The sequence below is a fragment of the Chaetodon trifascialis genome, chromosome 12, assembly GCF_039877785.1.
Source record: "Chaetodon trifascialis isolate fChaTrf1 chromosome 12, fChaTrf1.hap1, whole genome shotgun sequence".
Lineage (NCBI taxonomy): Eukaryota > Metazoa > Chordata > Actinopteri > Chaetodontiformes > Chaetodontidae > Chaetodon > Chaetodon trifascialis.
The window spans coordinates 9818100-9834023 of record NC_092067.1 but is presented as its reverse complement, the minus strand read 5'-3'; the positions used below and the strand labels follow the sequence as shown (position 1 = coordinate 9834023).

Below are 15924 nucleotides of genomic sequence, written 5' to 3'. Positions count from 1 at the left end.
TTCGTCTCACCAAAATACGTTAGCCACCAGGCCTGGAAGTTGCAAAGCGATCCCTCTCGATGCGACTCGCCCTGGGGAGGGAAAGAGGAACAGCACAGGGACACATTCTCACAAACCGTCCCAAAAAGACACTGTGTGTGTGTTAATGAAACCAGCAAGGGTAACTCACCATGACATATGCTACGCTGTCAAAGAAGGCAGCTACAGTCAGGCTGAGAATCATCTTCTGCACAGTGAAAATGAGAGGAAGACATGAGGAGGGATTCTCCAACAAAACACCCCTCGTGCATTTATATTCACTTAAAGAGAAGGGCAAATTATACATCAAACGATGGCTGATGTGGCTGACGGCTTGGCATGTGACGTCCTGGGTGACAACTCAGTGAAAGAACCACTGAGTCATTATCTCATACATGCAAATAAATCAACAACCTGAGGATGACAGAATTTTGAGAGGGTAGCTGCAAAGCATGGCAGCTGTCAGCCTATGGGTGGTTACAAACTGTTGCTGTGGTGGGGACGTAAAGAGACAGACAGATACGCACACGCAGCCCTTAATCAATTTGTGTCCAGCGATGACCCTGTCAAGGCTAGAGAGGAGGAGGAGGAGGAGGAGGAGGAGGAGGAGGAGGAGGAGGAGAAAGAGGAACAGGAGCCAGGAAAAGAACGCAGGAGGGCCAAAGAGCACTGACGAATATTGACTGATGGATAACCTTTGTACAGGGATGGAGGTGAGGAGGGGGTTTATGTGGTGTCAGAGGAGCAGAGGAGGAGGAAGAGGAGGAGGAGGTGAGGCCACTCTGTGCGATCCGGTCCAGAGGTAAAAGGATCCATCAGAGCCCCACGTTAAAATGTCATTTACTGCAGATTAGGAGAGGATAACGTGGAGCGCTGCTAAACCTGACAGACGTGCTGGACCGGCTTCAAAAACACCACACAAGCTGCGCACTCAAACAAACACTGATCCTTTGGGATGAAAGAAAACATATTTATGTGCAGGAAAAGGAACGCCTCACCGATATTACTCAGTGTACAGTCAGACCTAAAGTCTAATGCAAACCTCTTCATTTGGAGAGAGGGGAAAGCACAAGACGGCTGTCATTATCACAGAACGACCACGAGTCAATTAACTCCACAATTGATTCATCTGTGCATTTTAATTGGGTTCAATTATGCCAAGATTTGCCATGGCTAATTGAACATATTTCCGGTGGCAATGAAGCAAACAGAGAAGGAAAAAAAGAGTCAAAGCATGCTGTACATTGTAGTGCAAATTTACCTGAGCCAAAGAGTGATACCTGTGAAGCAGCCAGATCACAAGCAGCATGAAAACGCTGTGGAGAGAGAGGACAACAGTGAGACGCTAACTGCAAGGGCGCCGGTTTGAGCAGGACCGCTCTAACCAGTGCTGTCTCACTGCACATAAATACAACATAACAACACCAGCACATGTCCCTGCCGGCTCTCTTCTAACCTTTACTCTAACTGCTTCTTTTGCTTGAGGTAGAATCGCTGTCCCTTCAGCCAATGCCTGTTTAGATTGAAACTAATGAAAGCTGCATTAGTTTCAGAAAACCGGTCAAAGACCTGCTCAGAAACATTTGATGCAGTGAGGTCCCCGCCAAAAAGCAACCATACAGATAAATGTTGAAAAATGTGAAGATGCAGTTCATCAAATGGCGCCACAGACAATATAACAACTAACTATTGAATGAATGGGAAAACCTCCAGAGATTTCTTTGATATAATCCTTTTTTCCCTACATACAAATTTCCCTATTTTAAGGTTTGTTGTTAAAAAGTATTGTTGAATTTACCGCACAAATTGTGCAACAACATCTCAAAAAAAAAGTTGGGATGCTGTGTAAAACAGAAACAGGATTGGATGATTTGCAAAACACTGAAAGCCCAGATTTAATTAAAAATAGCACAAAGAGAACGAATCAAATGCTGGAGGTGAATCATTTAGTTTCATTAGAAAACATTTTAAATCCAAATCTTCAGTATTAATGCTGCAGTTGCACCTGCAGCACCACGTTTTAACAACACAGAGAGACTCAAACTACTGTTACATCACTGGACGGACATTTCTGACATACAGGGTGCGGCCAGTACAACAACTCTGTCAACCACAGCTTCTGAAACGCTGTGTCAACAAACAGCCAGGCACACACCAACATCTATTACAGGTTTGACTGTAATGCTGACACACATATGCAACAGATCTGCATAGGTCCTCAACCAGAGGACAGAACTTCTCTTCCAGAACAGTCGCTATGCACAGTGAAGCTGAAATAAAAGTAAGGTATCTTTGCAGAAAGAAATAAATTGAGCAAATATTTACCATCCTACTAAGGAGAAGGTTCCTGTGGCTCGTTTTACCGTTAAAATCACCACCTGTAAATCAGAAACAATGCATTACTCCACGAGCTCATATAGATATAATATAAACAATGTATTAAAGTGGAAAGGTGACATCTGCACTGCTGACTCCGTGTAATGTTTCTGTTTGAAGTAAAGCACTGTGCAAATTTATTGAGAAGTGCAATACAAATACTGCACTGCCATCATTATAATCACAGGCTTAGAAATTACTGGGTTGACAAACTGCCATTTGTTTAAGCGTGTCTGTGTGTTTGTGTATGTGTGTACAGGAAGTATAATAAAATGGAATCTGCACACACTTCAGCAACTCATATCATGAGAGCTGCAAACATGTACGGTTATCAAACTTATCTCAGGTGTTTGTGAACGGCGCTTCCACATGCGTTTCACGCATTTTAACACGCAATAAAACACAGACGGCTGTCGAACGACAGTTGAGCAAAATGAAATATAGAGAGGCGGGAGTGTGAACAGGGCTTCAACCTGACATTTCGTGCACAGCAACATTCAGGCTGAAACTGATCTGAGAGCTCATCAAAGAGAAAGGAGAAGAAGGATGGAATGAAAGGAATGGTACATCATTGCTGTGGTCTTCAACACACAATGTCAAGACACCTGTTTCGCCGGAGCAGTCGCAGCAACTGCCTTCAATCATTCTCACAACCTGTAATAACCTCCGCAAAAACGCCGCTGTCGTGTGTTGCATGAGAGAACACAGGGACTGCCGAAAAAGACAGGAAATCTGACTTCAAGTTCTATACAAACACCTGTTTGCTGTAATGTGTTTGATTCATTAGAAGAACAGAGCACTACCAAACTGCCGTTTTACCAGTTTATCACTGTTTTAAATACATTTGAATGATGGCTCCCAACATGGAACTGCCGCGGTGTTACGAAGGCTCAGACTCTGCACTTTGTTACAAATTGTTTCATAAATAGTGCATGAGTGATCTTGCTTTTTGAAAAGTTCATTGAGCTATTTTTGGGATGGATTTTTCTCCCCAAGTCACACAAACATCTGTATCATGGTAATGATGGGCAAACACATTATCACCAGCAACCCTCTCATTTTCGTCTCAGTTGAATACCGAGAAGGGATGAGCCATAAAGCTAAAGTCAAGTCAGCCTTATCATATTAACAAAGATCTGACTGCTCTCTTTGAATGAGTACAGTAATGAGGGCTGCAACTTACGATTAGTCAATTAACGAGCAAATTATGTTCTCAATTCATCGTGTCCATAAAGTGTCAGAAAACTGTTTTTTAAAAAAACAATTCACAATTTCCAAAAGCCCCATTTTGATCTCATAAAACTGATTTGTTTGACTGACACTCTAAAACCTAAACCTATCCAGTTTATTGTCAGATAAGACAACGAAAAGCAGCAAATCTTCTAAATTAAGAAGCTGGACCTGAGAAATGTTTGGTTTTTTTTTTTTTTTTTTTTAAGTGAACATGAAGTGATGAAATCCCAACAGGACAAATAAGTCCAGTAAACAACAACAACTGTTAACTAAGTCTATATAGTTTTGATCTTAATCATGAACCGAACTCAAACTGGTGTAGCTGGCTTTTTCTATGTGGGCCATCTGTATCTATAATTATGAGCGACTGGAGAGATACAGGCTCTAGGCAAGACAGCATTACTGCAGCATTCTTCCCTTGATACAGTTCGACCAAGAGAGCAGATTGCAACCTGCAGCCTAACGCAAAGCTGTGCCGCCTCGCATGAACAAGTTCACTGCACCCGAAACAGCACTGCTTCTTTAACTAACCTGCCCGTCTGTCAGCCTCGATTCGGCAACAAACTACAACTGATCCGAGCCCAGTATTGGTGATTCTGAAGATAAGGGAACAGCTCAGGGTGTAAACTCAGTGCAATCGAACTTTAGGTTACATCTGTGAAGCTCATGCTGTGCAATAATTCTTGTGCTTGAGACTCTGTCAGACAGGTGTTATTTCAACCCTGTGGTTAGTGCCGTCATATTAAATTGCACTAAGCTGTAAAGTGATCCTGCTGGTGTGAACAACTTACAGTAAAATGCAATCAAAGATAACAGCATTACAAACCATTACACTGTATTCATTCGTCTGATGCTTTGTGGAAAGCAGCTAACAATCAGCACCGAAAACTTCACTGACGGAGAGCTAGACGTCGTTAAAAAAGTGCACCATCCCTCCCAAACAAAGAGCGTCTTAATATCTGACCACCAAAGCTTCACACAGTTCATATGAAATCAGTGAAATGGACTACAAGCAGCTGCACTGTACGACTGATTTAGTGTTGTACAGTGGTGGAGGATGTACTTGGATCATTTACTAGTTGTATTATCAGCACATATTTAAAGTACAGAAGGTAAAAGTACTCATTAAACAGTCCTGGTCAGTATTTTGATGTAATACTGTAGAATTATTGTTGATGCAGCAACATGTGAGCAATACTTAAATGCTGTGCAATGCAGGGAAATCATTACTGCTTTTAATACTGCTGGGCAGTTTAATTTGTAAAGCTGCGTTGTTTTTTATGGAATAACCACGGATTTGGTTTATAAAGTCTTAATATGAAAAGCAACTAGTAACTATGGCTGCAGCATAAAGGACTGAGGAGCTTTAGTAAAGCTGATGCCCTTCAATACTGTACTTCAACTTTCTCCCACTGTTGATCTGTTGCTCTTCTTCACGTTCAGCTAACATCTGATGTGGCCAAACGGGTTCAAGCATCAGGTCAAGATAAGAAACTCTGAACCTTCGCTTATCTTCGTTCATCTTATGCATAACAAACAGACTCTTCCCGCAAGTCCGAGACTCAGATCTTAGAATAACACTGGAGACCATTAACAACAAAAACGATGAGCTATGACTGAGTTAGCAACAGCTGAAAGGCATAAAGTTGGTAATGCTCAGGTCCGTTAGCTGTAGTTAGCTTGTCAGCTTGACAGACACAACTGAGAAATGCTAGCTCTCCAGTAGTAAGTGAGCAAATAAAGCTAGTTTTGTGGGCTGTTTTAGTAATTAGTCTCAATATAATGTTAGTGTTCAACAGGCTAATTAACCTTAATATAGTTAGTATGTTAAATAAATGACAGCTCAGTTGTACGGTTACAGTTTAACATTAGAAAGCAGGCCTCTATTCAGCAACTCATCAATCGATCAATAAAAAAGCGATCAGGTTGAGTAAATAATTAACCACGACTGGCAAAGCCCCCAAGTTACTTAAACGTTGTGTAGCTGACGAACAACTTAGCTAAAGGCTAAAACTGTGTTTACAGTGACGTTAGCTAACGATACTCACGCATCGATAGTCTTCTGAATCTGTATTAAAGAAAACGCAGGAGGTATCGTTACTCGTGGGCTTTGGATGTTCACTGTCCATCTCGAGCCACGATGATTCTGAGATGATTTTGTTCCAATTTATTTTGATTTTTCTGTATCTTTTCTCGTACTTCCTGTTTCTACGGCGAGCACAAAGGGACAAACAGTTCCACTGCCCGAAGTGAGCTAAGTGTCGGCAAGGAGCTGCGGATTTGGCTTTGTGCAGCAAAAGTCGACGTTGTAAAGTTTTCTTCTCAGTACACTTTTACTCCACTGCATCTCAGAGGAGGATATTGATCATTTTAACTCACCAGACCAATCTGACTGGTTTACTTTGCAGTTGTTGTTTTTTTGTTACAAGTAAACAAGCCTAAAGAATAAATTGCAGTGTTGCACATTAAACTACTTATAATAGTAAATGCTCCCCACACGTCAATGCATCAGCATACTTTACTGCTCATACTTGAAGTACACTATACTTTCAGCTCATAATTTCTTACTTTTACATAAATAAGATTTTGCATGCCCAACCTTTACTTGTAATGGGGTACTTTAATACTTTGGTGTGGCCTCTTGTGTTCAAGTAAAGGATCTCACCTTTAGGTTAAGGGTAAGGTTAAGATCTTCACTTTAAGGTTAATGATAAGGTGGTTGTTTTCAGAAACCTCAGAAATGCAGAAAAGGCAGGTTACCTTTGTCCTACATGTGGACAGAAGTGGCTGCATTGCCTGTGAACAGCCCAAATCACAGAAAAGAAAGAATTCTCAAGGTGTGTCTCTGAAAGCATGTTTGAGGAGTGCTTTCTTTGTGAGACTTCATTTGCATTTTCTGCAGAGTCTGTCTCGTGTTGCTCTGAAAAGAGAGACAGAAAAATGATAACATTAATACATTTTGCTAAATCATTGGTCATTTTAAGTATTGACTGAAAAGAGTCACAATTGCTCACAGAACTTGTCCTATTTTTTTGACATATAACAATTAGAATAAATCTGACATTTTTGATTACATAAGAGGCTTGTGCTCCAAATATTGGTGTTTTGGAGTGTAGCTGTATAACAACTGGCTACAGCCAACATCAGCTATTCGCTAGAGTGTTACGTGTCCACTATGGCTTGCACATGGAGATCTATTGAAGTGACTTTCTCTTTCCATTGCTATTGTCTTTCCACTGAAAAGAGACAAATTGTCATCATCAAGACGAGATTCTTGTGTGTGTGTGTGTGTGTGTGTGTGTGTGTGTGTGTGTGTGTGTGTGTGTGTGAGAGAGAGAGAGAGAGAGAGAGAGAGAGAGAGAGAGAGAGAGAGAGAGAGAGAGAGAGAGAGAGAGAGAGAGAGTGCCAGTGTAAAGTGGGTGTGTTGCACTCTATTGACCTTTTGAGACACTGAAACTCCAGCTGTACCATTTCCCCAGGTAGCCTTTGAGGCCGTCACTGTCAGTTATTCAAACAACAATGTGGAAAATCTGTTTTGTTGTTTTTTCCTACTGCCAAGGTATTGCATAAACCAATGCATGTGTGCATGTGCATATATCTTGTGTGCATATATCTTTCTTCTAAATATATATAAATGTGAAAATAAAAAGCAAACTTTACTGCTTCCAGTGCATTCCAGCCAGGAAAGAGTCCACTTCACACAGTCAGATTGAGAGAAATCAAAGCAAAAATGGCTTTTGGATGTGTTAAACATGGCCCTGTAGATGTTATATTATTGAACAATCTGTCCTGTTTTTCAAGCTGTTTAGTTGCAGGGTTCAGGTGGGTCAAGGTGTTGTCACTTGAAGTTTAAATGACAGGCAACATTCCTCAGCCTGCAGGCAATTCTGAAACCACCTCTCCCCTTTGACACAGTTTTTTGCAATGTTGCTTGTGGCTGAGAGAAGCTGCATGCAAATGATGGTGTTTCTAACAAATCAAATGACCTGCCTCTAAAACCAAATAGCTGAACATTTTAGGCGCAGAACTTGAACATTATCCCAAACTCTTGAGCAGCAGTTGGCAACAGGAGGGCAGCAGTCAAGACTGACTTGTCACAGTGTTTACATGCTGGTTGTGATTGGACGTCTTTGCCGAAGATGACACCTGTTTTCTGAGCCGAGGGGATAGAACTGAAGACTCTTCCAACAAGAGATGCAGAAATATCGTTTCTGTTTCTAATGCTTTTGTTTTGTCCAACAGTTTCTAAGTTTATATTGCATACACATCTCAAATTTCTTTCAACAATTTAAATAAAACAAAATGATCCTGAAGAAAGATATTTCATTTCCTGTTGTATTTTTTATGTGGAATATTTGAGCATGAAGGAGTATCAAAATACTCTGCACAAGATGTATAGGACTTTGTGACAAAGTACTGACCTATAATATGTAGGTATTCCCTGTATTAGTTCAGTTTCCTGGTGTCTGTTCTGTGATATAAAGCTTCATTTTCAATCTAACTAGATTCATGAAAAAACACATGACAAATGAGTGAAGTTTATATAAAAGTTTTATTCATTTTAGAAACAAATATTAGGCTATCAGTACAAAAAAATGGTGCAGAAGGTGCGTACAAAAGTGTTTACTTCTTTTGACAGATGGACATCTCCATCAGTACCATGTTAATAGCAAACAAATGACGATGACAACAAAGCATCTCATGGAAACCCTCATTATTCCCTATGCAGATGATTGTCAGCTGATTCTGGTTCACTGACCATGTAGGGCATCAGGAGATCACAGGCAGCTATACAGTAAGCATCTGCCTCCTTCCATGCATGCAGAGTTTAAAGACACAGACAGATTGGATATGAAGGAGAACTGATCATACACAGACACATACATCTGAACGCCACTGACATCATCGGCATTACAGACAGGAAGCTCAATCTCTTGTCAGTATGCCCTCTCTCAGAGGGGCGGTTCAGACTGCAGGTCCTGCAGTTCATGCAGTCCGCTTCTTCTCCAACTTTGAAATAACATCTGGCTCTCAAACATACAGTGTGAGGTAATAAATTACACATTAAATAACAGTTTAAATATGTGTCATCTGTGTCTCGCAGCAGAATGCATGATGTGCACCACACTCTGGAGTGCAAAGATGAGTGCGGTGTTAAGTACACACATGCTTCCTTCAGGATCAACACATCTACAGTATTTAGCACAGAGTCGACCATCACCATGTAGGCCTGAAGAGAGAAATGAGCTGCCCTTGCCGCTACCATTCAAATGTTTGTCCGTAACTTTCATCAGTAGCGACAGCGGCAGCAGCAGCAGTAAAGGCCTATTAAGAGAAGTCAGTTCAGCCGGTCTAGTAAAAATAAAAATCTTGGGCTTTCAGTTCCTGCGGGTGCCGAGCTTACTGGCCCCATCCTCCGATCCCAATCTCCTCCTTGTAGCGGTTGGTGAGTGAGTTGGCCTGCTGTGTGAGCTTGGAGAGCACCCCTTGCAGACCGGTAAGGTGGAACTGGAACTGCTTCTCCAGATCCTCGTCTTCCTCCTCCTCATCTTCCTCGGACGACAGTGATGTGGAGGAGGAGATGGATGCGGACGAGTTCATGCGGGTGATCTTCATGCCCTCCTTGCGCCTCTCATCGGCCGCTGCGCACTTGACGCCCCACTCGATGTCCCTGCGGATGGACTTGAGCAGCTGGTAGTAGCTGTACATGTCCCCCTCGTCCTCGTCCGATTTCAGGGAGCTCATGCCCCGTTCCTCCTCCAGCGGGACGTCCCGCAGCAGGCTGGGCACCATGATGGTCTGGTCCATGTTGTTGACCGCGCCGATGAAGCGGTTCATGGCGTTGAAGAGGGAGTTTTTCTGGTTGGGGGCTTCTAGTAGCTGCATCATCATCTTGGCGAGAGTTGATTTTCTTTTGGAGCAGAAAGGAAAGCGATGGTCCTTGTCTGTTTGTCCTCTGAGAGTGCCCTGCTTTAATTCCGGGCTGATCGGCTTAAAGAAGCGTCTGCTTGTCTGTAAGGCTGCAACGGGGATTGGCTGTCCTGTAAATCAGGCGAGCTGCGCTTGTGGTTGAGTTTCCCCCTTGGTGAGTGTTCGTGCCTTTCTCTTAGTGTCTTGGTTGTGGGAGGACGGGTGTGCATTTATATACACCGATGCACTTGCTTTAAAGGCGGTTACACAACCTGTTTGGCAAGTTCTTCCACTGCAGCTGTAACCGGACCCAGATGACCTGAAATAGCACACAGCAGAGCAGAGATGTTTGGCACATTTTCGAGGAGTGGCTTCAGACTGACAGTTAGGGCTATATCTAACTCCACAGAAGTTCTAAAGAAATGAACAGCTGTCGTTTGTCCGACGATTACGCTCCGTGTTTCCCCGCGCGTATTTACTCACAGCAGATGCCAGTTCAGCGGTCAACTTAACTTACCATGCAATGCGCTGTCCTATCTGTAAACACTATGATTTGTCTTCTGGTGAAAGACTGACATTACATCAGCATTTCCCACATTCTGTTCCGATGAGCCAGACAGGGTGAGGCACGACCGAGCGGACCGGTTTCATACATATTCATTAACCAAGCCATCGGCCCACTGCTTGGGTTTGCACTGAAGCCAATCAGATGACCGTATGCGTTCTCTCGGAGGCGGGACAGATGAACGTTTGGCCAATGACGAGACTACTGTTGAATGGCTCACATTCAGAAAACAGAGGTAACACGTGGTCGAGCAATCACGATTTGAATCAATTACTGAGTTCATGTAGTTTGTCTTTTCAGGGTGTAACGTCCAGTGGCGGAAGAAGTATTCTTGAAGTTAAAGTCCTGCATTAAAAAACAAAAAATAACTCCCATATATTTAAGTTACATGACTAGTCGTCTTTTATGTGACATTATTATTATTATTTATTGAATGTTGTTGTTGTTGTTGTTGTTGTTGTTGTTGTTGTTGTTGTGTAACTGGTGTAGCTGGTTTAGGTGAAACTTTTGTGATATGTTTTCTGTCATTTTGACTAATTGTCCAAGTGCCACATCTATTAACATCACCACAAAACAGATCCTCGCTGCAATCATCCACAACTGCAGAGATAAAACATGGAACGAAAATGTCATTAAAGTACAAATTCGGTCTTTACTGAGTACAACATCCAAACTAGCAGTCCCTACGGAGACATTACAGGCTTGGATATTTCCCCTCTGGGTAACTTTAGCCCAAGCCAGTTACAGTACTGACAAGCTTATCAGATTACACTTAAAACCAAACTGTTGTGCCAGCCAGTTTCCAGCAGTGATGGTGGACAGCTGATTTCCCCCCACTCTTCTGGCTGCTGGTAAACAGGGTGACTCCCACACAGAAACAGCCTGCTGTTAGTACTTCATGCCCTACGTGTAGTACCCACTCTGAAATCTGAGCTTTGGTAAACACCTCTGTCAGACTGACGCTATAGAAACATGTTTTTCACTGTGTGGCCATCAACAAAAATGAATCCACCTGTCTAGTGTCCAATACAAACACGTTTGACTGATTCATGATGACTGAAGTTTCAAATAGATCCATGTGTATGCAGGGGTAAGCTCAAAGGAATGAAATAAAGGCAGAGTGGAAGGGTATGGCCCGCACAGAAAGGAGGGCTGACTGATACTCCGTGCCCGTGTGGAGATGTCTATGGGCACAGTTTGTTCCAGATCCTGGCAAATGAATCATTGCACAAAAATTGTCGCTCAACAAGCATGGGGAGAATGTGAACATGGACGGCAAAACCTGCTGTGTTAGTTTCTCTCTCTGCCTCTGTCCCATCCTACTTCCGCCTCCTCTTAGTCTATCCCTGCTCTCTCTCTCTCTCTCGCTGCATTGAAGTAACTCACAATTGTACTTAATTACAGTACTTAAATGTGTTCATTACAGTGGTGGAGGAACTCAGAAACTGTGCTAATGTACTGTATGTGAGGATTATCACCAAAAAGTATCAAAAGTAAAAGTGCTTGAAATGCAACAGAATGATGAACGCCAGTGTTTGATTATTATGTTAGAAATTATTGGATTATTTATTGATGCGTAATGATGTGAGCAGCATTTTATTGATGCACTTCGGCAAAGTGGAGCTGGTTTTACTTTAAGTATTCTCTGCACACCATTAATCTTCAACCATTCATCGTATATCATGATATGTTCATAGGTTTTGTATCTATAATCATATCAAGATTTTGCTCAACTTCATGGAGTAGAACAGCGCAAACTGTTAATACTAAAGTAAAGTAGAAGTACCTCAGAGTTGTACTTGAACACTGCAGTTGAGCACATGTAATTATATAATTTCTGTCGCTGACTGAAGCCTGGTCACTGTTCAGCCTCATCCCCTCAATCTTTCAAATCTGCCTCGGAAGCAAAGCTACATGAACGCAATCCAGTTAGGGAGAAAAAAGCAGGTCAGCAGAGCAAATGTGCACCACTGCTGAGCAGAGATCAGATAGGAACAGAAGCTGGGTTTGCTTTTTCAACAGGGCTGTCAATCAAGCCCCCACCTCACTGACTTCCTCTATTCTCCTGTGAGAGGCCCTTCCACTTGTCAGAGGACGCGCGGCGCCTGAATGCAACGATGAAACCTGGATCAGTTCGGAAGGGTTTTCTCGATTGTGTGTCATGTCAGAAGCTGAGCATCCACCGATTACGCCGGGTGTCATCATCATCCCACAAGGCTTCAAGGAGAGGGGGAGAGAGGAGGAGGAGGAGGAGGAGGACGTGGAGGAGGAGGAAGACAGGAGGGGTGGGGTGCTGTACTATAGGAACAGGCAGCTTGAGTGGGAACTCTAGTACTTGTCAACACAACTGCATGTTACTGAAAAGAGTGAGGCACAGGTGTCTCAGTTCAGCAGGGAAGCTGGAGGCGAAGCAGCCACAGCAATTAGAACAACAGCAGCGGCAACAACTCACATCACAAACAGACGGGTGGAGCGGGGCAGGCCTGCTATATAAGGTAGTAGATGAGGTATCACTGTGGATGAGAGAGACGTCCTCTGTGTGTGTGCGTGTGTGTGTGTGTGTGTGCTCCTGATGCAAGTTTGTGAAAATGAAATTCATAAAAAAGATCACATTAAAGCAGCGAAGTAATTCCTGTCGTAGATTTAATAAGATTTCTAATCTGATCAAATTGCCGTTTGGAAACACATTTCTTTTACGGCGATCCACGCATGCCACTTAGTGTTATGATTTGAAGATGGTAATCTTCACTAAAACAAATGATTCTTTTGATGAGCAGCAGTCAGCGCAGCACACGGAGCAGGACTATGAGTGGCACTGAAATGGCACGAGTCGCTCTTTGCAAGCCCCAGACTTTCCCTTTCAACAAAGGGGCAGCAGCAAGGTTCATCCCACCAGCTGGATGTCTTTTCTGGGAGATTTTAACTACCTGATGAGGAAATTCGACTTTCCTACAGAAAAATTGGCTGGCAGTGAAAGTGGCTAATTCCATTGTCAATATTGTATACATAAAATGTGACCACTTTAAAGGATAGGTTGACAAGAGTCAGGTGCCCAAATGAACTTTGGAAAAGGTTTCGCTTTCGCTTCCTCCTGTTCATACTGGCCATTAAAAAATCCCTTCCAACTGTGCTTTCATTGTAAGTGATGGGGCACAAAAATTTATGAGCTGTAGAGAGAGAGAGAGAGAGAGAGAGAGAGAGAGAGAGAGAAAGAGAGAGAGAGAGAGAGAGAGAGAGAGAGAGAGAGAGAGAGAGAGGGGAAAAAATCAAAAGTTTATGTGAAATTAATATGAGGCTCCAGCAGCCTGGGCTTGGCAAAGTGGATATCTTCCAAAGTTACAGTGTTATAAGTACAAAATGCCCTCAGTTTGTTGCTGTCCTTCAAACAGCAGCTCAACAGTGAAACACCGGCTGTGGAAACACAAACACTGAACGTACAGGCCGCTGAACATTGTCTCACACTTGAAAAACCTTGTCTTATCCTTTAAGACCAAAAAGGACTCACTATTTCCCAGTGTTACATTCGGTTTGTTTCATCCCAAAGCATGGGATCCATAGTTTGGTGAAATATGGAGGTGAAACTTTAACTGAATTCTGGTATCAGTGAGTCTCTGCCATGCAGCCTTATTGAAATCTCATGTTAAGACACAAGATCATCATTGTAAAGAGACACTAGCCTTTGCTAAGAAATGCATTTTAATAAGAAAGAATCTTGCTAATGATTATTTGTTGCACTCGATTGTTCTAAGGCAGTCTATTGCCTAAACTCTAGTGGGTAGACAGAAGTGTTAAACTCTCCTTTTGCACTGCACACATTTTGACTGGTCATTGCAGGAAAAGCTCAGGTGTTACATTAAGAATGAGGCCTGTTAAGTCACTGACTTGGTTAACTTAAAGGGGAAATCCACCAATCGTACACACCAAATCTGTTTGCAGATCTTGGGAGGCAATACTGCATATGTGAACAAAGAGGGAAAGTGTGAGAAATTGCCTCAAGTGATGTCACTCAAGTCGGCATTGGCTGAAGATTACAAGTTTGGAAATGAAAACAATCTGGGGGTGTGACCTCTCCTGCTTAGATACATCCATCTCTGCTTGAGGCTAGCAGCTTGAGGCTACATTAGCTGCAGCTCGCATGCAGTGTTATACAGTGCGGTGCTAAGTACTCTTAGAGCACCAGTACTCTTTCAAGTTGCTGAGACTTTGAACAAGTTTACTTGCCATTTCTGTGTTTAAAATTAAGTAAGCACAATTCAGTTTTTAGTAACTTTAACAATAAATAAATAAAATAAAATAAAAAAAGAATGCATCGTACCTTTAACCTGTACGTTTTTCCAAGGTAACTGGATTTCTGGATGTTTTAAGAAGACCACCTTAAATGTATAGAGAGACTTTTATCCCTGTAGAAAATGCTTTGGAAGAGTGTGCTGGAAAATGAAACTTACTGATAATATAACGCTACTTTAACATGACAGATCCGAATTAACAAACATCTTACAGTTAGAGTCTGGTCAAAGTTTTGGAGGGGTGAAACACTTGAAATCACGAAACGGGGCGCTGATCGCTTGATTGTGCAGAGCCACAGTTCTCCTGCTCCTGTACTCCCCATGTTATGTGTCATTGTTCTTTTCATGTTTCTTGGACGGGATGTAACTGAATGAAATTTCCCCTCCGGGAGACTAATAAAGGCTTTCTGATACTGATTCTGATTCACTTTGTACCTAAAATACTGGCGATGGCTTTGTTTGAAAACCATGTAGTCCTGTAACACTGCTCCACCAATGTCACCTGTTTCATTCATGAAGTGCGGCACACACTAGTTCTTTACAGGCTTCTGCCTCAAAAACCATGCTTAGACTCAGAAATCGAGCTGTATAATGTCGAAAATCCAACCGGCCTTTTTTCATAATTACGCTGACGGCCCTTGAACGTGTCCGTGCGCTCCTGAGTGCGGGGCTGCTGTGCGCCTGTGTGAGTAATAGCGCTTCCCCGGTGGATGCCTCCCTCTAGCCTATAAACCATTAAGTGTATTCGGGAGGCGGAGGCGAGGGGGGGAGGCGGCGGAAGCCAGCGGCACGCACGCTCCATTAGCGGACCCACTGCCGCGCCGCTCTGCCGGTAATTTGCGTAACGAGACTGGAGCGAGCCCGGTTAGCGTGATCTCCCCGAGTAACGGCCTCTCTTATCCGTCCTCCCACCGCTTTTTCCGGCCTTGTTTCCGATGCAGCCCGCAGCAGCAGGAGGACGTGCGTACGGAAGACGGAGCGTGTGTGTGTGTGTCTCTGTGTGTGTGTGTGTGTGTGTGTGTGTCTCCCGCACACACGCGACTTCTTTTTTTTCCTCACGCGCGCGCGCTCCACAGCTCCGTTTTCCGCTGATGCCCAAGCGCCATCATGTGGACGAGGATGGTACTCAGTGATGTCATCAAGCGAACCATCGTCAGGAGGTTCATCAAGAAAATCTGTCACAGCGCTAGAAAACATGAATCATCTTTTTTCTCTCCCTCTTTGGAATATATTATAGTGAAAAACGAACTGTTCAGAACAAATATTTGACAAAATGAAGTCAGAAAATAATATACGATCAAATGAGGAGTCAGGGGAGTTTCATGTGTTCTGGTTTTCTCTCAGGCTGTGACATCTTCTGCCTCCAAGGCAAACTCATTACTTTCTCCTATAAATAGTTAATTTTGCTTTAGCCTGAAAGTGTGTCAGGATCTTGGTGTTTGTGTTTCATTTTGGTAAACTTAAACTTGCCTCCTCTGTCTCCATCCATGCTGCAGTGTAGCACAAAGGGTGTTTTTGTCCTCACCTCCTGCTGGC

The 15924-nt window shown here is 43.0% G+C and overlaps 2 protein-coding genes across 2 annotated transcripts in view; both read right to left on the bottom strand.

The window, feature by feature from the left end:
* The window catches only part of LOC139340019 (cyclic AMP receptor-like protein A), a 42793-nt gene extending 36916 nt beyond the window's left edge, over positions 1-5877 (bottom strand). Inside the window, exons 1-5 of the mRNA XM_070975570.1 lie at positions 5676-5877; positions 2344-2396; positions 1280-1334; positions 170-226; positions 11-71 (exon numbers count right to left, since the gene is read on the bottom strand). Coding sequence (XP_070831671.1) covers positions 11-71; positions 170-226; positions 1280-1334; positions 2344-2396; positions 5676-5756 — 307 coding nt within the window. The 5' untranslated portion in view covers positions 5757-5877. The remainder of the gene's footprint in view (positions 1-10; positions 72-169; positions 227-1279; positions 1335-2343; positions 2397-5675) is intronic.
* A 2283-nt stretch (positions 5878-8160) lies between these two features.
* Positions 8161-10183, bottom strand: mid1ip1a (MID1 interacting protein 1a). The gene is made up of 2 exons (XM_070976713.1): positions 10055-10183; positions 8161-9856 (listed from the first exon to the last, which is right to left on the bottom strand). Exon 2 carries the CDS (start codon positions 9517-9519, stop codon positions 9028-9030), a length of 492 nt encoding a protein of 163 aa, XP_070832814.1. The 5' UTR covers positions 9520-9856; positions 10055-10183; the 3' UTR covers positions 8161-9027.
* Between the last annotated feature and the right edge of the window lie 5741 nt (positions 10184-15924).